Source organism: Drosophila biarmipes, chromosome 3L (assembly GCF_025231255.1).
Source record: "Drosophila biarmipes strain raj3 chromosome 3L, RU_DBia_V1.1, whole genome shotgun sequence".
NCBI lineage: Eukaryota > Metazoa > Arthropoda > Insecta > Diptera > Drosophilidae > Drosophila > Drosophila biarmipes.
The window spans coordinates 9,756,746-9,778,673 of NC_066613.1; the positions used below are offsets into that span (position 1 = coordinate 9,756,746).

A 21,928-nucleotide genomic window follows, 5' to 3' on the forward strand; every position below is an offset into this window, starting at 1 on the left:
TAATTCGATAAATAATTGTTAGTGATAAATTCGAAATTAAATCTTATATATTATGAATTGAAATCTTTTCTGAGAAGACTATTTTAATATCAATACTTATCAAGATAATCAATTTATAAAAGGTTTAAATTTGTTTTAAACAAAATAAAATTAACCCTCGATTAACCCATTTAACAACTTTTTGCAGAGGAAAAGATTAAAAAGCGATAATTCGATGCATTAAGTTGCATTAAATGTTACACTAGTATTTTCTAGATGCAATTATCAATTAAAAGTGTTTCCTAAGATCAACTGGCAACAGCAAATAATAAACATGGGCATTAGCTGCTTTGAAAACAAAACGACCGAAGCCTCGATGTTTGGGTTAGGTAAGTCCACGTCTGTGGCTTGTGCAACGCGAATGCGCGAGCATCCTTGAGCTACATAGGGATTGTCCTAGCCAGCAGCTAAGTCACCTCCACTTTCCGCAATCTCCTCTTTTCTTGGGACTTTCAGCCACCCAAGAGTGACATTGGGCAGTGTAGCAAAATGTCAGCGAACGCGTTTGAACTTTTCATTGCAACCGAACTCCCCACGTAAATGGAGGGATGTGGCGGGGCCATTATCTCCGCCCACTGAGGCCGTGCCTCTGGGTCTGCCCTCAATTCGGATTCGGCTGCCATGTTGCACAATCCCGGCCAGCAGTCGCAGCCAGCGATTCTGAGTCGTTGCACGGGTTCAGGGTCAGCTCGCGTTGCTCTCAGCGCCCAGCAGCCGCATCTGGGTGTGGGTTGAACCACTTGGGCTGGTGCACACTGAGAAAAACTGGGCGCAGTTACCGGCTATATTGAGGTTATGTCAAGAAATGTAAGGACAAGACTTAAGGTAATATGAGTTAAGTAAATTGAAGACCAAAACTGCGTCCATATATACTGAGAAAGAAACCACTTAAATTGAAAACAAAGTTTAAGTTAAAAATAAAACAATTTTAGCACAAATAAGTCAATGTAATTAAAAGTAAATTAATTATTTGTAAATCTGTAGGAATTTGAAAAACTGTAAAGTCTTAAAAGTATGCTATGAAAAATTACTGCCACTATACATATTATTGCATACTTTTGGTAAACAACATTGAAAATGGCAACATTTAATGTTTGAAACCATACAAAAAGTAAATCATTTTTTGTTAGATTCTTATATAAATTTGTCGCTGTGCTAAATGGCTTGTGTTGCTGCCACTAGTGCTCCATTAAACGTGTTAGGCGCCGAACGGTGTGAAATAAAAAGCACTTAACCCACCAGCAATTCGCCGCTGATTCGATTAGGCCAACACCGCTGAGAACCGAGAATTGAGAGGAGAAGGGGCTTAGCTTGATGGAGAAACACACTTTTTAAAGAGAATGGAAGGTTGCGGCTGGTGCAAGATGACCACGGATAATTGTGGAACAGGAAAACGACAATTTAATAATAAAAAATAGAAATAACTAATTGCTGACACAGTTCAAGTAAATGTAACGTGAAAAATGTGGGGATTATTTACAGAATCCTAAAACGAAATATCTTTAACTAAGAATGATTGCTCATAATAAGGGGTTATTTTAAAGGTTAAGTATACGCCTAATCAACATTTGTTAAATAGGCTTTATTACAAGCAAACCCTTTTCGAATTCATTAAGAGCCTGTTTAACTTTACCCCCAAAAAACTTCCCAAATTGCACAGATTCAAATGGCTAACCACATACAAATCGCTTAATCTTCTGACGTTGGTTCCAAGGAACACCCTCCCACCAAACTCACTTGAGCATGCATATATAGTTATAGAGTGGATAACCTTCAATGTCTATTCAACACCGGGGAAATTCGTCCAAGGACATGAACTGTGCTCACCCCCAAAGCGATTCGACTCCATGCAAATGGAACAGAAGGCGCCGATAAATGGTGTGCCAGCTTTTTTACAACCTAAAACCTATTTCGACAGCCATCTGCAAACATCAAATGATGGAAAAGACAAAACAAAAGAAGGACAATTTTAAAATTTTAATTTAAACGCAAAATAACTGCAATGTAATTCAAATGTCTCGACAAATGGCCAACCCGAGGTAATTTTAACATTTGTGTAAGGATTTGGAGTAGCTGGCTGTGTGTGTGAGCCAGTGCTTCTGTATGTGTGCCATGTCATTGTCCTGGATAAAGTGCAACGACTTTGGCCCTTCGAAACGTCACGAAAAGAGCGTGAAAAGCTTGTGAAAGCTTCGTCCTGGGCTTTCGAGAGTCAAAAGCTATGTGATTTTCTGAGTTTCGTAATTCAAAATAGGAGGATTTTCATATAAATACAGTATAAAATAACTATTTATTTCTTTTCTTTTTATTTGAACTTGTAATTAAGAAAATTAATTATATTAATTAATTATATTAATTTCCTTAATCCAAAAATATTTTTCTAAGAATCTGCAGATACTGATCAAACATTCAATTTTAGAACTTCAATTTGCTGTTTTATTTTACAAATGGTTTGCTCTAATTTATCAATCAAATTTCCACTGCATTAATTACAATAAACTGGAGTTAAATTATTTTATTTAATGGTCTAGCACATCGCAAAAATTCCTATGATTAAATACAATGTCTGGGTGGTATTCATAGCAAAAGTTGTGATAGGAAGCGCATAAATATAATTTCTATTCCCCAATCAGCAGACAACAAAAGCGGGCGACAAAAGTTACTCACACCAACTAAGAGAGAGGGAGAGCGAAAGGCAGGGAATGGAAAGGAGGGCGCCCAAAGGGGGTGGCTGCGGGAGAGAGTGTGAGTGAGTTGGGCACTCTCAGATACAAATACAGGCTCGGATACACACACACCACCGCACACTGGGACAGCACTTGGCCCAGATTATTTTGAAGGTCGCGTATTATCGACGGTCGTTCACCTATTTACTCGGCGAACAACAAAAGCAACAAATACACACAGCAGCGACGCTGGCGTCGACGTCGCCGTCGACTGCGGGTGGGCTTCTGCTTTTTTTCCTTTCTGCGTCTGTTTTTTCATACATATATATGAATACTATGTTTGTAAATTAATAAATATTGTGGTACATACAGTGAATTCCTGAGGAAAAAATGTATTGTTTGCCTATAGGTAATAATAATAATTATTTGCTATAAGGCTTTAAAAGAAATGGTTCTGTCTGTTTCAATTTATTTAACTTTAAATAAATTAATAATGTTAAAGCCCTCCTTGAATTAAATAATATTTGGGTTTTATAAATTTTTTCAGATTCACATCTTGATGTCCTGAAATAAAAGTAAATTTTAAGGATAACAAGAAGTGAATAAAAATAATAATATTAATCATTTTAACAATTACAAGCTTTAAGGTGTTATAAACAATAATTTAATTTGGGACATAATATATATCTGCATTTCTGGATAAACATTTTTCTATAAATTTACAATTGGAGTTCTTTTTTTGTTGTTCTCATTTCCGGTCCTTACTGTACATCTCGGTTTGCTTTATGTATATGAAGTGTGTGTGAATATATTTGTCGCTACTGTTTTGAAATTATGTGTACATATATTTAATCAGCAGTTTCCCCAGCCTGTGTTTGCTTTTGGTGTTGCCGCAGCGCGTGCGACATTTGTTGCCGTGTTTATTGGGAAAGCTCTCTAAAAGGAAGCGGGAAAATTATGCGGAAAAGCTTTTTGAGGAAGTATTGAGGCAGTCCACACACACGAATATGTTTTTACCGTTTTTTGTATATTTTTTTTGACAGTTAATGCGCATTAGGTGAGCAAGCAAAAAAATAAACAAAACGCCTCATAAATACCAATACACTTAAGAGCTTAATAAACACAAAAAGGGGCGTTATATTGGCGGTTTTCAATAAGCTAAAACATATGTGCCTCCTTAAAATTTGACTGAAGGTGGGTTAAAAACCAGGGGGTGGCTAAAATATAACATTTTGAGAGACCATGTATCTTCCATTTGCAAAGTAGGCCGACGAAAGCTTGTGTACAGCTAGGTCATTAGGTCACGACTGTGTGAACGAGATGGAAGGCTTTTAGGAAGATGAGAGTTGGCAGAGAGATGATTAATATTCAGGGAATATCAAAAGAATATAAATGTAAAATGTATTTTAAAACGTAATATTATCTGTGTACAAGAATGAATGACCTTGTAAAGAAATTATTCAAAAACTTTTTGTCCTTTAAGCAACTTTAAAAAAAGACGTTTTAGACATGACAAAAATATTTTTCCTCAAGCATAGTCGTGGCCACCTACATAAATAAAGGTTGACATGTACATGAACATATGGCCAAGGGACAGCAGCAGAAATTCCAGGAAACTTTAAACATCCTACAGTTCTAAGCAATAATACAGAACCCAATTTTTTCTCAGAGCCAAAATAACAAGGGTCCAACAAATATTTCCTAAGAAAAGGAAGACCAGAGCTTACATTGTAGGGTGAGAGGAAAGTAAGACAAGAAAAAGTGAAAGTCTCAGTGGGCCGACTGGGCGTATGGGTTATTTTTAGCACAAGCCAAGAGAGGAGGCCTAGCCCAACAGGGCCAAGCTTGTGGCTGCAAGGGGGTGGGATTTTAGTGGGTAATTGTGGGTGGATATCAAGGGGCTTGGGCTGTCAGCCCAGCATACAAAGCGGCTTATGTGGGGGGTCTCGACTTCGCTTGAGGGGGTTTGACACATTGACCATGAATTTGCTGTTACCAGTTGAAAAAGTGGTTACAGAAAAATAAGTATATAGATATTAACTTTTAAGAAAATTTAATGGTCGTAAATTGCATAGATAACTTATTTTGATAAATATTTAAAAACAATACAAAAATAAGTGTAAAGCGTGTTTATAATTAAAACAAAACTTGATTATTTCATAACAAAAAAAATAGTAAATTTTCGTAATTTATAAAAGCAACATATAAGAAAGTACAATACTAACAAAATGTAAAGGATAAAAATATAACGTAATATAAAAGCTATTGTAAAACCATATAAGTTACAAGAAACCTTCTTTAATAAAACTGAATTAAATACTTCAACAGTTTTATTTGCAGTGCAAATAAAAGTGGTTCTACATTGCACGTGGCAAAACGGAAAATTTTTATATCCTGTCAGCTTGGAAACGTTTTCCGCTCTTTAGCATGAGCGGTGCTTAAAATCATTTATCATAATTTTGAAGCAGGCTAGGGGCTTCGGGATTTGTCAATAGGAATTCAATTAAGTCACGTCAAGTGCGGCCTAATAATGAAGAAGAGAAACCCAAATGGAAAAGAAGTAGAATGAGAGAGCACAGCGAGCAATTTCCACGAATTGCTCCATTAATAACACTAGAATTAACCGAAAGGTTACTGAAAGTCAAGGCCACCAACGAAATTCGACACATGCCCGGTCGAAGGAAAGGAAAGAGACGGGCTGACGGATTGGCCGCCGTAGGAGCGATAGAGACGGCAAGCTAGCACATTGACAAAGTGCTAATGCGTGTGAGAGTTATGTGCCAAATTTATGGGCCCATTTCTATTGGAGGTGGTGGCAATCAGCTCGGTTAACAGCCCACTACGCCTGCCAACGCCGAAACCGAACTTAATGGCTGTAAGGAAACATTTGGGCCGAAAAGGAAAGGAAAGGCCCGAGAAAAAACGAGCAAAGTTCAGGAGAAATATTTGAAATTCTCTTTCTCTGCCGGCTGAAGCGCTTAATTAAATTTGTTGCCGCCCGCAAATTCGCCCAAAATACAATGCAATGGGGAGAGGCCGAATACAAACATCAACAGAAACTAATGGTTTCGCTGGCTCAAGGTTAAGGTCGCATTCGCTAGTTAACAAGTGTGCCTGTGACTCCCTGTGGTTGGGGCGCTATTTGTTTGGGATTATGTTGGATTAACAACATAATAAATGAGGCTTACAAAAGTGCTCTAAAAGTCGAAAACCTTTTACTAGAAAAGGTTTCATTTCTTAAATAAGTTAATTAAAATTGACTTAAATTTGACCAAATGTGGAGAAAATAAGTTTTATATTTAACTTTATTTTACATTAGCAGTTGGGAAGCAATACAATGCAATTCTCTCTTAAATTTTTTGAGTAATTTGCACAAAGCACCTTATCGTTATACTATTGTGTGGCGGCAGAGATCTGGCAACCACGAGAGCCTGCCGCCATCTATGGTCTGGTGGAGGAACCTCAAGAATTGCATTGAGTGCACCGAGGAAAAGCTTGATCAAAAAATTTTCCAGTTGCATTAGACAAAAGTTTTTCCAGCCGGGAAAGAAAAAAAAACTGGGTCTACAATCAAAAGCTTTGTAAAGTGCACCTGGGTTGCATTTGCAGCTAAAAGCTCTTAAAATAGTTGCAACTATTAAAAAGCTAATTGCAAACTAAAGGCAACCCTACAAGTAGAGAAAGATTGCAGTCAAAGAGATATACTCGTATATAAGCGAGAGGAGAGAGCTTTCTGCACTTCTCTGCAGGTGAAAAGCCACAAGTTGCCGAAAGCAAGTGCAACAGTTGCAGCGGCAGAGAGAATCTGATGAACAGCTGTTTGAAAATCTGACAAAAAACACATCAAATAATTAGATAAAGTAATTTGCAATCATAACTATTTTTTATAGTATTTGATTTTGAATAAAAAATCATTTTTGTAAAATACTAACATTTTTAAGGATATCGAAAGGTTGCCGAAATACATCGATTTTTATCAATTTTTATCAATATTTCCCGAATGTATCTCAATTTAAAATATTCCACAAAATTATGGTTTCAGTGTGGTGGTGACCTTCATTTTTCGCCGGTGCCGTGCAGCCACATCCTGCACCAAGGATCCGACATTGAGCCGCCCTTGATCGCGAGTAACCTTCAGCGCAGGCGAGAGCTTTCGCCCTCGGAATGCAAAATGAAAAATGTGAAAGTGGGAAAAATAAATGCGGAAGGGGGCTGCAAGGACATGGGCAGCGAGTCCTTGCCCAGGGTTAATTGGCCGGGACCCGAAAGCCAAGGCAAAAGCAGAGGCAAGCCCCGGCTTAATGACCATTTAATTGACTTTGAGTGGCATTAACCGACATCCGAGAGTGACTTACACTTAATTGGACCTGACAGCCGAAACACGAGGCATTTTGGTACATACCTGCAACAAAAAACAGAGAGAAGACGAGATTAATTATAAATACTAAATGTGGGTCAGCTTTCTGGGGGCGTCGGTGGGTTGGCTTCGGTTCGGTCCTCTAAGACTTGCAGACATCGTGTCGAGAGTTCCCCAACTTTTATCCGTTTGTTTTGCACAGTTTTTCCTCGTTTGTGCCCGGTTTTTGTGTTTTTATTGCGCAAAGCGCACATGCCAACGACCTTGACCATCACAATTTATTTTCATTTTACTTCTGCCTCTCTCTCCCGCCCTGTGTGTGTGAGTGAGAGTGTGCAGCAAGTGACACACATTACGTAGGTCCCCATTTAGTCGCTTACACAAGACCCCAGGCAAGGCCAGCCCCACCCCCAGCCCACCCGACATTTCCCTATCTTTCTCTCTCTCTCTGCCCCTTTCTGCGGTCGTTTTGTTATTATTATAACTTTTTATTATACCCTGAAGTGTGTGTACGAGTAGCTCTGGCTGACAATATTTTAAATGCGATTTTCCATTGTGCAAAAAATTATCGAGAATATTTAAGAGATTTTTCAAAACTATATTTAGAGCACAGGAATTTCGAAAGTAGATAAAAACTATTACTAAGGACCTTTAAATAAATATATATGACTTATTTTTAGCAATAAAGGTTTATTTAGAGGAAAAGAAAAATAGTGAAATTTTTTAAAAGGTCCTCGAAGGTGTTTTGACATCTTTAATAATAAATATAAAAATAAATATTACCCATTAGAAATCGATTCGCATAAAATATATAAATAAATATTACCCCATTAGAAATCGATTCGCATAAAATATACTAATAAATATTTCCCCATTAGAAAGCGATTCTCATAAAATATACTAATAAATATTTCCCCATTACAAACCGATACGCTTGATATCTCTCTGTCAATAAATAATTTATTTTACAACCGATTCTATTTGAATGCTGCTTCCTATAGATGTGCACCTGTAGTTCCACCTGCGCACCTTTCCCCAAGTAGCCCAAGTTCATTAGAAAACTTAATGCGGAAACTGGCGGTCGTCTAACCGACATCGAGTCGTTCAATATGGCCTGTGCTCAGACACAAAATATATATTTTCAATGTCACAAAACAGACGAGTGGGGAAATCTATATATACACGAATGAAATAGAGTAATGTGGGTGAGGTCAATACAGACCTATGAGCTACGTTAAAGCACAATTGATGATTGAGCGAGCGAATGTGCGGTGGCAACTCTGGCAGCACAGTGGGCAAAGTGCCAGCGAAATGGCTCAAGGCGCGGAAGTGAGCCAAGGCTTCCCATCGAGTATTTCCCCCAGCGAAATTTCGCCATAACAAATAATAACGATGGCAGGAGGGCTTATGAAACAGCCAAATGAAGAAGGAACCGAATTGTGAAAGCAGAACTGGGTTAGTGTTCCAGAGAACATCCTCCAAGAGTCAACGCCGAAAAATCAATGTTCATTACTCTAAGTGTTGGTAATTGGAGGAAAAATGGCAATTATAAGTTGACATTGGCATTGCTTATCGCACAAGAAGCACACATGCCACGGAGGAAAGGAGGCCAGTGATACTCAGAGTGGGAGCCTGTCGTTTTCGTCCTTATCCTTGTCCTTGTGCGTTCATTACACAAGCCGAAGAGCACGCGCCCAGACCGTTGTTGCTGTTTTTGTAGTTGTCAACGCATGCACATTTCATTGCCACACACACACACACTCAGAGAACCCCCCACCCACACACACACAGCCCACAATACGGCCCTGACCATGAACAAGGACTTGTCAATTTCAGCAGCCGCAGAAGCAATATACACGGAGAAACCAATAGGAATTTGGAAAAACTAAAAATACCTTTTCTACTTACAAATTTTGTTATACATATGATTCAAGCAAAGCTCACTTTATAATAAATGCATTTTGGATAACATCATTTTATAAATATTAAAATCAGTACCCTACACTGCGTATGAGTAATATAATTAATGTCCACATTGCGTATAAGTGATTTTAAAATTACCAAACTGTTTACCTATTGTGGTTATTTTCTGTAAGACATTTTTTTTTCCGAATGAAAAGATATTAGGAGAAATAACAAATGTGCTTCAGTGCACCTGTCAAGAGGCCACATCAACTCAGTCGTCCAAAACTGAAGCTGAGGAGCAAGAGGGTATACAACTTAGGGAAAAGGGCAAGGAAAACGCAGCTGAAACATTTCTGTTACGTGAGAGTAGCCATCGTAATTTAATTTGTGTTATGAACACATTTTGCAATCTTTTTTCCCATTTCTTGCGAAACTCTTCACTTCTCCCGAAAGTTAGTTCGCCTCAATTGCATTGGGGAAAACAAAAGTTTCGGTGTCACTTGGTTGAGTTCGTTGATGGTGAAATTCGATTCCAAATAAGTTACAAGAGGATGGTGGTTAAGCCCATCGATAATCGTCCAATTAGCCTCTATTAGGAAAATAGGCGATTGGTACAAATAAAGGAAGTGCTACAAACCCTTCCGAATCAGCAATCAAGAGGGGACCTAATGGGGTTTGATTGACTGATCATGGAAGAAGGGGAAACACAGAGGGTTGGTAATACAACGATATTAAACTTATGATGTTGAATAATGTAACGAATAAGAATAAGGATTGTATTACTGTAATACAATTAAAAAAGTTGTTATGTATATAATACTCAAATGAGATCCAAGCTTAGTGACATGAAAACCCCTGCCTACAATCAACAGCTCGAAGTACGGCCCATAAACAAATAATAAGTTCCCACTCAATACTAATAACATACCCACTATTTCCCGGAATAATAATTGTAATCAAATCAGTCTAATTGGTTTCCATTTTATTGACGTTTGCTTTCCGCATATGGGTCAATGACACCTGCTAGTCTGGGTATCAGCGGATCCGATGTTGTTTATAAGAACTGTCCTATTCAACATTTGCCTGACACAGTAACCCATAAATGTAGGGGAAGTCTAGGGAACCGGAATATTTATGAGCTCGTGGCAGGGGAGAAATGTCAAGTGCTTTGGCCCTGACCTGACCTCCGATACAGCGCTGGTTGCCCACGCTATAACCCCTATGGCCCAGCCCCTAACTATGCCGAACCGAGAGCCCGGCAAAGCAACAATGTATAGTAGAAAGCCATCAAAAATGCTGGCCCCAGTTACCTGCGGTAGGGGAAAGTTTTAACTTCCCTTTCTCCACCGAGCGCCGCCGTATTGCCCTCTCTATCGCTGCTTTCGCCCCTCTCCCTCTCTCGTTCTCGGAAGTGGGCAAGAAAATTTCATTGCCATCACGTTCAATGTCAGGTTCATGCGCATCGCCTCCAAATGCAAGGCAAAGGTTATGCAGCAGCAGTTGCAGCCCAGTGAAGGGCGCACGGGGGTTAAATTGGGGGTGGTACAGGGGTGGCGTCGGGCCACTGGGTGGTGCCACGTTCGGCGGTTGTAAGGTCACTGCCAAGTGGCAATGGCATGTCCAAGGATGAGCCGTTTAAGTGGCGACGTGTGCGGATACTTTCGGTATTTGTTTGGGTTAATAAGGTCTGGGCTGGCGGGATATCGGTGGTCTGAATTGGATTCCATGTTCGTTGGTGAATAGAATTTCGAACTTAATTCAACTATGGAATTAGAGGGTAACTATTTTTACCTAATCCTTGCAAATATTCAAGTTAAGGCTAGCAATGTTTTAGTAATGGAATAAATTTTAATGTACCAAATTAATGTTCAGTCTTGGACAGCACCTTCTTGTTTAATACCTAGTAAGTTTAACATTTTGTTATGATCCTCCCAAATATCCAGGTGATAAGGTACTAAAAACCTATGACCAGCGAAGTTTAGGTGTTCTTTAAGTTCTTGTTTTAAATTAGCAATCAATCTGTTTTACTAGTACTAACGTCCGTTACCTGGCCAAAAATGAATCGTTTTCCGAAAATGTAGATCATAGATTAGATAAAATTGTTCTTGGGAAAAGACTTAAAATAATGCACTTAGTTTTGCAGTGTGCCTTAATTAAATGATTAAGAAAGCCCCTTAGACCTCCTTATAGAAGCAAGGCTCCATAAACAACCCACATTTTGGCTCTCACCTAGTTAGTCCCCTCAGAGTGTGCATCGTACGGATACAAGCGAGCCCAAATGCTAGCCAAAGAACCTGAACAACGACAACAAATCGTGTTATTGACCTAAGTCAAGGGCACTGCACTTGAGCTACATCCGCGGGCCGGAGCGGGATGGCCAGAGCCTATGGAAGGGAATGCAGATTGCAGATTCGAGTACAGCCGCGATTCGAATCGCAGCGAGTTGGCCGAAGTTTTGGGGCAAAAGACGTGATCGGCGGGGCTGGGCAGATCTGCGAACGTTTTTAGGCGCGCAAATAAACAAAAAGCAGATCACAAGAGGAAAATGTATAAATAGCGCCCCCAAGTCCCAAGCGTGACGCTCTATAGCCCTCCCTTCCCCTTTCCCGCGGGCCATCTCCCTCCTTTGATACTGTATTTTTAAATTTTTGCTGGCGGTGATGTGGTGTTTTTGTTGTTTGGGTGAAGTCATGTCGTTGACAATATCAAGGCCAGCCCACCTACCAAACTTCAGTTCCTTTCCACAGCGAAAAATGTGTTATAATATAATCCGAGTGTATAAGTTAGGCCTCAAAATACCTACAGTTTGAATGATTTTGAATCGGAATTTTTGGTCATATTAAAAACTGTCCTTAATATAAAAATAAAAATTGGTAAGATGCATAAAAATAAGTCTTTTTAACACAAAAAACGGTGTTTCAATCCCGAAGTAGCTGTATATTCTGTAAATAATTCTTTACTTAGCCGAAGAAGGTTCAAGTTTTAGAGGTATTTCAAAAATGAAGCATACTTTTGTTTGGTTTTCTACTTTTAGGATAATTTGTTAGTAAGCACTTGATATTTGAAGTTCTTTTTATTTAACTATTCGATAAGAATAGTTTCTCTGTGCACTTCTTCTTCCCACTTTCCCGACTCGTTGCCGTCTCTTTCTGCACTCCTATCTCCATCTCTTTCCTTGTACGGGCAGAGTTCTTTGCAATCCCCAAGAAGCCAACGACTTTTGCTTGTAGGTCAATGGCACTTGCCTGAGAAGGAGGTTCTTTATGCGCTCCCCGAGCAACCAGTTTTATTCTTCGCCGATCCTGCTAATAACCAGACGAATCCCTCCCTGTTCGCCTCTCCCTCCACTGATGCCGTCCTCCTCTGTCTGCCCTACATTGGACCCTTGGTCTGCTTGATTTAATGCTGGTACTGTTGCCCCTTCTTCATCTCGGTTTTTTCCAGGCTCATTTCTTCGCCGCCTGAACTGTTCTGCATGCTTTTGTTGTTACCAAAGTTCAAGGTCTTCGATTTATCTTCCCTGCCTCTGTTTTTGAGATACTTATTCTTGAAACAGTGGTGATTCGAAGGCGACGAATGTTACTGATGCAAAAGGATTTCAAAGAAAATATGCTAGGTTACCAAAAGTCCTATTTTTCGTATTTAAATTTGACATCTTAACTGGGGAGTGCAACAAAACTATACATAAAATAATCATATAAGGACTTAAGTATTGTTGGTATACCGTCATTATCAGGCTCATTTTTAATAAAAAACGGTTTATTTAAAATGTAAATATTACTTTTGTTGCTTAAAATCGCTCATTTGTTTTCAAAATCGTATTGAAAATAAAAAATGAAATCTCCTAACCAAAAAACTGATCAAATATTTATCATTTTTAGGCTACTGCTGTCTGCGTTCTAATTATTTTATTTATTTTTTGAAGAGTCCAGCCAGTCCCTTTGTTAGCCAATTTCTCTCATTCCCTTCCGATCTTCTTTCTCCTTTTCCCCTCCTGCTGTTCTGCTTTGCTGGCCAGCTTAATTATTTAACTTGATTCGAGTTTTTTATGTATGCGGCTCTCGGCTGTCTGCGCCTTTTTCCCTCCACTTTTTTGCACTTTTGATTTTCTTGTCCGTTCTGCATTTTTCACTTTTGTGGTGCATTTAAATTGACTTTGAGCTTCACTTATTTCATGTAATTAAGACGTTTCCGGTTCATGACCTAAATGTGCAATTTAGGGCAACTGCTGGGTGGCGCGGAGATAAAGGGAGGTTTTTGAAGGGCTGGTGTTGAATTTGCATAAGCATTGAGAAGTCCATTCGTTTATTCACACATGACTCATGTGGAAAGTCAAGATAGCATGGTTTTCGCAAGCTGCATTTGTATAGATTAAAAAGATGTTTAATAAGTACAACATTTCTTTTTGATCCAAAAACATGGTTAACCGAGAAATTTCAACAAAAACGACCTTAACCTTGAAAGAACGCTCGAATTTACGTCTGAGAATTTGCGTGCCCATAGGGCTTCCCGTCAAACCGTCATCTAATCCAAGTAGAGATGATTCAGCGCCAGTCCAGAGCTGGTTGTAAGAAATTTAAAGCTTTCCACCCAACTGAATCACTTTGAAACCAAGGTGGCAACGGTGGCACGTGACAATATAACACTGTATCCAAGTACTCATATTAAAAATAATGTCATATGAAGAAAAGAAAAGTTATCATTTTTGAAAAGATTGAAGGTTTAAGACTAATTGCACATTAAAGCAAATAGCATTTAAAATTATAAAACACATTTTGAAAATAAGTTAAAATTTAAAATACGGCAAAAGCAGAAGCATCAGTAGGGAGTAATGAGCAAAAAGAAGCGTTTTCGAAACGTTTGTCAACAATATATATGTGTATATTCTTGATACGGGTCACTAGCTGAGTTAATTCCGAATTCAAGTATCCCAGTCGACTATGTCAGCACCTTAAGGACCTTTAACATATTATTTAAACTTAACTTTACTTGGATTAGATTAAAAAAATGTGTGAATCCTGCTCATTCACGCTGCTCAGTCTTTTCTGGAGTATGGTGCTTAGTAATCGGTGTCCTCGGATTAATATCAACTCTTATTTCTGTTCGCAACAGGCGTACCATATACAGCGGATTCCTTAGGACATATTATAGCTCCTTTCTTCCTTGGAAATTTATTGGGTTTTGTTTATTTTTATTTTATTTTCACGGAGCTGTTTACTACAATACCATGCCCGTTTCCATTCGGGTTTGTGTGTTTTGCTACTGGGGGTCTTCTGGGTTTTATACCGGAGCATTCAGTCCAAGTAATGCAGTACAAAACCAGTTACAACTTTATTTACGCTGGACTTCTGATTGCGTTGGGAATAAAATGTGTAAGTAAAAGTAAAATTCTATGGTGTGTCCCTACTTTTAATTGTCAAAATTTAATCAAAATAGTAGAATGAGCATTAAGGATAAATACTGATCTAATATAAAATTAATGATATTGTATAAATCGATTATATTGTATAAAAAATATTAACATAAAACACCTAAAACAATCGCAGCTCTAATTTTTGTGGAGTCGAGGAACCGATGGTATTACAAGTTTTCTGTTTCTCTAATTTTCAAAAACAACTCTAACATTAAAAAAATGTTTACCAAAATTAATAATTAGATTGTTTTAAAAATTAAATAGGCAGTTTACTGCAAATATGGAAGCTTTAATTTTCGTTGCAATCGGACTCCAATACACTTTTTTTATAGATACAATTTTTTAATTTCGCCCAGGAAATATATTTTTGGATAAATCAAATACCAAGTTAGTTTACATAGGTATTTAACACCATCTTTCGAATCGGAGAGCTCTACATCGGGGGGAAATCGCGCGAGCATCGCTGCGAGGACGCTCCACTTGGGTTTAGGCTTACGAGCGGTACCTTGTAAGTTGGCCTAGTGCGGTACCGTTACGCAGCCTCAGTCTCAATGCGAGTGTACCGGGGCTCGCGAGGGCGAGGGCGTGCGAGGGAGACGGCGATGGGGGATCGCTGGCGGCGCTCAAGTACGTCACTCATACGCCCCGTTGCAACTGTAATCAAATTCACTTTTCGCTAATTGTTTCGCCGTCCCGCTCGCTCGTTCAGGAAGTGTTCTAGATTTACGCTACGCCTGCACTTGCCTGCCCCTCCCGGCACCGCCCCTCACCAACACAGCCACGAATCTGTTTGTGTAATTATGGCGTTCTCGCTTTCAGTGTGTCACATTTTGTTGTTTGCTTTTGCCTCTATTGCCTTTTGCTTTTCGCCTTTGTGTTCTCTTCCGCTTCTCAATGACCTTGTGCTTTTTCTAACATTTTTATTGCGCTCGCCCACTTGTAATTCGCATTTTTATACAATTGCACATTGTATATTATTTTTGTGCTATTTGTTTTGCATTTGGCTTTCGCTGATTTCGTTTCGTTTCGATTTTCGTTTTGGCTGCCATTAGAACAGGTTTGGATTTGCTTCGTGCGGTATTTTATCCGCCAGATACTCTTGCTAACTGTTTCTATTTCGCCGCGTCGCAGCCCGCTTATCTGCGCCCGGTTAAGTAACTGAAAAATCGCCATAACCAGACTGGACTTGGCGTGACTTTGTGTCAATGTTTTGTTGATTTAGAAACGAGTCGTTTTAAGCTTAGTTCGCTAGAACAACAGTTATAAATCAATCTGCTGTTGGCTAATTATGCGAAAATCATTGATCGTAATTCAGGGCCAGCGGGCTGGAGGGAATTTCCTCACGAACCGAGGAGTGGAGTAATTGGAGAACGTTTATCTGTAACACCTTATGACCCTTTGGTTTAATTATCAGAGTTGAACAAAAATTATTTTAAGATTTAATTTACAGAACGTTTATCTGGCCAAGAGACCTAGGTCTGACCTAAGACCTATGAAAATAAATATATTTTTGAAATTTGATTCAAATGTAAAATCTTTAAGTTCATTTCTTTATTTATTATTTTAAGGTCTAGAAATATATTTTATTATTTTAGTTGCATAAAACCTCGATCGATGCGCAATCGACATTACATTGTTGCTATAATTGTGAATTATAATTTCAATCAGTATTCATTTCGGTTATGAAATATGAAAGATTGAGGGTAAATTAGCAGCAGGTACGTGTATTTACTATATGTTTGTATAACCCCAAGGTTAAAAGCCCCCAGGGCATCCGCACCCCCGCAGCCGGCCCCCTCACACTTTCTATCTGTTATCTCCGGCGATCATTGATCGGTTTTTATATGCCATAATCTACTTATTTATTCAATGCCACATAGTTCAGCTAAACCTTAACAAATTACGCGTTTGCCTCTATTCTATTGAATAATGTAATTGCTAGTTCTGAGCGAAAATCAGCATTTAGTATTGCTCTCTAAGGGAGTTATGTAAACAAGGGGGAGAGCGCATTTTCACTGGCAAGGTCGTCCCACGACTGGGACTAGGCCAGGCAGTCCGGAAAAATAAGTCAAAAACTGCTGGTGACTCAATTGAAAGTTGGCCAGAACGCAAAAAGGCAAATGTGTTTGCTCTGCAGTTGAGCACTCGGAGCATTTCATCTGCAAATTGAATTATAGACGCGGAATTCTGTTGAAGAGCTTCAAAGAGAGTTCCTGGCATTTGATTGAATTTAAGTTAAAACAGAAAATTATAATAAGCATGTTAAGTGAATATCAATGTATGAAATCGATAGAAAAGCTAAGAGTATAGTATATTTTTCCTTCTTTAGAAGTTAATATTAGTTACCCAATACTAGTATAGCACTTGGTGTCAGTAGGTAGTTTAACGCGCTGTTTAATCTGTCGCTTTGGATAACTGCTTGCATAACACTATATACTAGTTAGTATAACCGTTTACACAACAGTTGTTCAACTCGAGCGTGTTTTAAATATTGCAGCTTGTCAACCGGTCGGGGTAAAAATGTAAATAAATAAACAATCACTGTTCGCCCTCAGCCGAGTGTTTTGTAATCCCTGCCTCAATGATGACGATCTGTAATTGCTCGACTTGGGAAATTAAGATATTTTGCAGACCGCTTAATGGGAAAAAGGTTGCGCAAATACCTAACGCTTAAGTAAGAACCTCTCAGCGGGCGCAAAAAGTTACATGAAGTTAAATGGGCTAAGACCAACAAGTTTTTATACTTTGTACTGCTAGTAATACCTCAAAACCTGGCATAATTTTCACACAAACATTTGTGAATATTAAAGAACACTCATGAAATATTCCGGTATTTTAAAAATAAATATTACAAATTCAAATAAATAAAATTAAGTTATTCATTTTAAAATACTTGAAGAAATTCTCTTTGTGTTGCGAGCTTATGGGCGACAATTGCTGGCTGTCACTGGCGCAAAATGATAACAATGGAATAAAAATACATTTCATGAGGGATATGGACGTTTATAAGTGCTCTACATACACACAAGCACCACCCGGTGTTGACCCATTGCTGATATGTGTGATGCGTGGAGCTGAGGGTCTCGAAATTGGCTTGGCATTGACATTGAAAAATCGAGTGCCCTACAGTCGGGCATATCCGACAAGGGGAGCAACAGGGAAATCTGAGGAAAAAGCTGGCAAATTGGAAACCTCTCACTTTCTCGGCTTGGAAAAAAGAAAATAAATCTATCGAGTCGGCTCGATTGGCCTTGACTTTTATTTGCTCAGCTCGCAGACTCGTTTATTTATTAGCCAGCAACAAAGGAGAACGGCAAGAACAACAGGCCGTGGTCCAAGAAATCGGCTGCCGACTCTCCATATAAAGCACACACGCTCGTGTATGTTGTATAAGTAAGCGTATCTTGAGACATGTGCAAAATAATATACGTATACGAAATAAAATCAAAGCGCAGAAATAAAAACCCACAGCGCGGCCGAATGAAATCATTAGAATACCAAGATTTCTCAGCCCGAAAATCGTTCTCGACTGTCACTTTCATCCGTAGCTCTTCGCATTCGCAGAACAGGTTCCCCGCTTAGCTGGAAATCCCGGTCCAAACATATGATTTAACCCGACTCAAAAATGCTGGTCACACAATCAACGCACTTCGCTGGCTCGGTTATGTGGAAAAATAAACAAATAGTTGATTAATTAGTGCTTTGGGGGAAGCCAAACGAAACACAACTGAAAGTGAATAATTTATGAAAACAATCGCAGCAGAATTCCCATTAATATCAGAAAACGAATAGGGTTGTAGGAAATCGCAGCAACGTGTGGCAGTTAAAATAACAAAAAATCTAATTGACTTTAATTAGGTGACAATCAGAGGCATTAATTCCGTGGCAAATTTGCATTTAAATGAGCCTTTTAAAAACACCACTATTGGTGGCTAAGAAAAACTATTACCTAATAATAAGGTGTTAGTAAAAGAAACTTTCAATCTTTGTTTATTTGTTATATTTATGCCTGAAAAACAATTTCAAAACGGAAGCAGTGAAAAATTAGCATTGTAAATCCCTCCCGCCGAGTAATTCATTAACAACAAAAATCGAACAATGCAGATCTGGTATGTACTTCATTTATACCCAATTTCACCCATATAGATTTAATTCCAATTTGGATGGCGAAACCAACAAAAGTCAGACATCACGTCAGAGGAAAGCAGAAAAGCAGACTGAGCGGCAAGTTTATTCCAGTTGAAGTTCAAGGTGAATGGGCGAGAGCGCGAATTGCTGAGTACACACAAAAATTAACACAGATACAGATAGGAATATATAACATATATCTCGCAGCCTTGGCAATGCTAAAAAGTGTGCCGAGAATGGGTGGGCATGGGGAAGGGGATGGGGGGATTGTTGACCAACCCCCGAAAACGATTTCAATTTAAATTGATAATTAAATTTAAATAAAAATTCTGATTGAGGGTGCAGCACTGAAAGCAACGTACATATATTTGTATATGTTATTCCTCAATAAGCAATCCTAAATATGAGGTAATCCCATGATGAATTGGAATTATTTCGCATGAAATGATTTTGGGCTTGAAGCTGAAATCTCAAATCAGATAAGTGTCGTATGATTCCGATTTGGACTGACTAACTTTCCCACCCGTAATCCGCCCCGTTGAACCATTGACCCAATCCCCATTTGAACTCGACTTTCAAAACGTGCTTTAATTGTATTCTGTTCTAGATTTTTGCTCGCCACTTGTGAAAGTAAAATTACTCATATTTAGTTTGACCTTTCGGTGGTCTCAGCACTACCGTTAAGCCCATTCATTCCGTAGATACGTATAAACAAATGCATCATGTGCGGCGACTAACTGTACAAACAGCTCTATTAGCCGCTGACTCACAAGTGAATTCGTTTCAATTTCCTACATGCCAAGTTTGTCTGTCCCAGTTTTACACTAAGCTACGGATTAGAGAGATATTGATTGCTACTTAACTTTCGAAAACAGAGTTCTGATGGAAATTCAAATTACCTTGAAAATATATTAGAAATACATTTGTTTTCTAAGTACAATCAAGTATGAATGTTTGTTGGGGAACCTAGTATAGTAATATATTAGTAAAGTAGTAGTGATAATACAGTACGTATACCCATATTTTAGCGTATGACCTCCAAGCTAAGTCAAGCTAAACTACACTATCAACCCTCTCTGTCTAAGAATAATATATAATATTCAATATTTGTTCCCCTTTGTACTATTATACCTTTGAAACATTTTCAACATGAGTGTAGTGGGTCGTCATGATCGTGTTGTCCAGTGTCCCTACATATCGTCAGTTGTAGGAACCTGCCCGCGGTTTATCCGACCATAAGCGATCGACAAGTGCCGTCAGGGTCAACGGGTGGCTAGTTTAGCAGTTCGAGCGGCCTGTCTCGGGCAGAGTCGACTTACCTAGATCAGGAATCGAGCTAGACGGCTCCTCGCCGTTGCTGCTGCTGCTGCTGTTGGTGTTGCTGCTGCTCGAGCCGCTGCTGCCGGAGCTGGAGGCGTGTTTGACCTTGGGCGGAGGCGGCGGCGGTGGTGGCCGCATCACCGAGCTGCCCAGGTTCGCCTGCTGCTGCTGCTGTTGCTGCTGGTGGTGCATGTTGCTGCTGTGCGCCATGTTGCTGTTGCTGCTGCTGCTGCTGGATACCACGGGCGTGCGGAAGATGTGCGCAGAAGAAGGGCCGGCTGCTCCCGAGGAGCCACTGCTAGAACTAACGCTGGCAATCACATGTTGCTGATGCTGCTGATGCGGCTGGTGCTGCTGCTGCACCTGATGCTGCTGCTGGAAATGATTGGAGGCGATCACGTTCACGTGACGCGTGCTGGTGCTAACCACCAGCTTCCGAGCCGCTGCCGTGGGCGGTGCAACACCGCTGGAGACATATTGCTGCTGCTGCTGCTGCTGCTGGGGTGGCTGTGGCTGTGGAGGTGGTGGCGGAGGTGGAGGCGGCGGCGGCGGAGCCAGGGGTGGAGTCTGCCTTTGCTGATATTGCTGCTCCATATAGGCGGCAGATGCACCTCCCGTTCGCCTGGCAATCACCGGGGACACGGGCGCCGATCTGGAGTGGTGGTGCAGTGGAGGCGGCGAAACCGAGTGCCGACGAGCCACCACCACAGTGGTCTCGTCATACAGCCGGCCATCGCGGATCACCCGGACATGCTGCTGCTGTTGGTGGTGCAGCGGTGGTGGCGATTGCTGCTGTCGTTGTGGCTGCTGCTGCTGCTGTTGCTGCTGCTGGTAGTGGTGCAGGGCCGAGGGACTGGCCGAGTGGCGCCGCGACAGGTGCTGACTGGAGGGCAGGGTGCGGGTGATGATGATCTGGGGGGTGCCCGAGGTGGTGGTCAGCAGGGCCGTGGCCTCGGGTGGGGCGGATCGCGCTGCAGCGCCCACCTGTTGCTGGCTGTAGATGTGCTTGACCCCGCCGCCCGTAGAACTGGTGGCCCTCTGCTGGACGTACTCCACGCGCGGCGTGAGGATGACCTTCTGGGTGCCGCCCGGCGTGGTCAGACCCGTGGGCTGGCGGGGCGGCACGGTCTGCACCTGCACGTGGGTGTACCGCTGGGGGGTCAGGCTGTTGCTGCTGGTGGGCTCCCGCTCCAGGTCGCGCTGCCTTTCGCTCTCCTCCAGGTGCAGCATCTCGAAGTCAATGGGTTCGGTCTTGATCAGTTTCGCGGTGGAGGGCGATCCTTCGGATGAGGCTGCAGCCGCCGCTGCCTGCGCCGCCTCCATGCACTTGAGTTTCTTCAACATGATATACCAAAATAGGGTTAATCGCTCAAAAATATCAATCTGTCTTAAATATATGCTCTAATATGTGTTGTATGGAAAGTTGCCTTTGTTGCTTGTATTTTGTTTTTGTTTGGATTTGATCCTGAATCACTGTTGCCTCACTTCTGCTGCCTTTTATCTGCCGCTTGCCGCTTGCTCTTTTTGTTTTAAAATCAGTCTCTTCTTACGCTTTTGTTGTTGCCGCTTGTGGTATTTTGTAATTTGTTCGCTTCTGCTTTTGGATTATCAAAAATTAGTTTTGTCAGCCTTCAAAGTTGCAGTTTCTTCTGTTTTGTATGTTTTCCTTGTATGCTATTGTATCCTAGAGAATTGGTTGTCCTTAGTCCTTACGTTTAGCTTAGCGTTGTTCCTATACCTGCCCACAGTTGCTTGATCCTTACCGAATATGTCTAAATATATACTTGTATCTGGTGATTTCTGGTATTCTGGTATTCTGGTTGAGGCTACTTCCGTTGACGATGAGATGAGTTCGACTGAGTTGCGTTAAGTTGAGTTGAGTTGGATGATCTCGTGCTGAGTTCGAGTTCTGAGGCTGATTCCGAGTCTGAGTTCGTTTTAGTTGCTAATAATACTTGATGGCTTATTGTTTGCTGATCTATGCTCCGCCCGATCCACAGCAGCGTCTGAGTATGTTTGTAGGTTTCCTTTGAAGTAGCTGCAAGGGATAGAACCGATTTGTAACTGTTCTGGGGCCAGAATTATTTCATCTTGGGAAAT

General features: G+C 40.4%; 1 protein-coding gene across 1 annotated transcript in view; it reads right to left on the reverse strand.

Annotated features, from left to right (window-relative positions):
• The window catches only part of LOC108028246 (ecdysone-induced protein 75B, isoforms C/D), a 103,106-nt gene that overhangs the window by 76,790 nt on the left and 4,388 nt on the right, over window positions 1-21,928 (reverse strand). Inside the window, exon 3 of the mRNA XM_017099925.3 lies at window positions 19,828-21,866. Coding sequence (XP_016955414.1) covers window positions 19,828-21,172 — 1,345 coding nt within the window. The 5' untranslated portion in view covers window positions 21,173-21,866. The remainder of the gene's footprint in view (window positions 1-19,827; window positions 21,867-21,928) is intronic.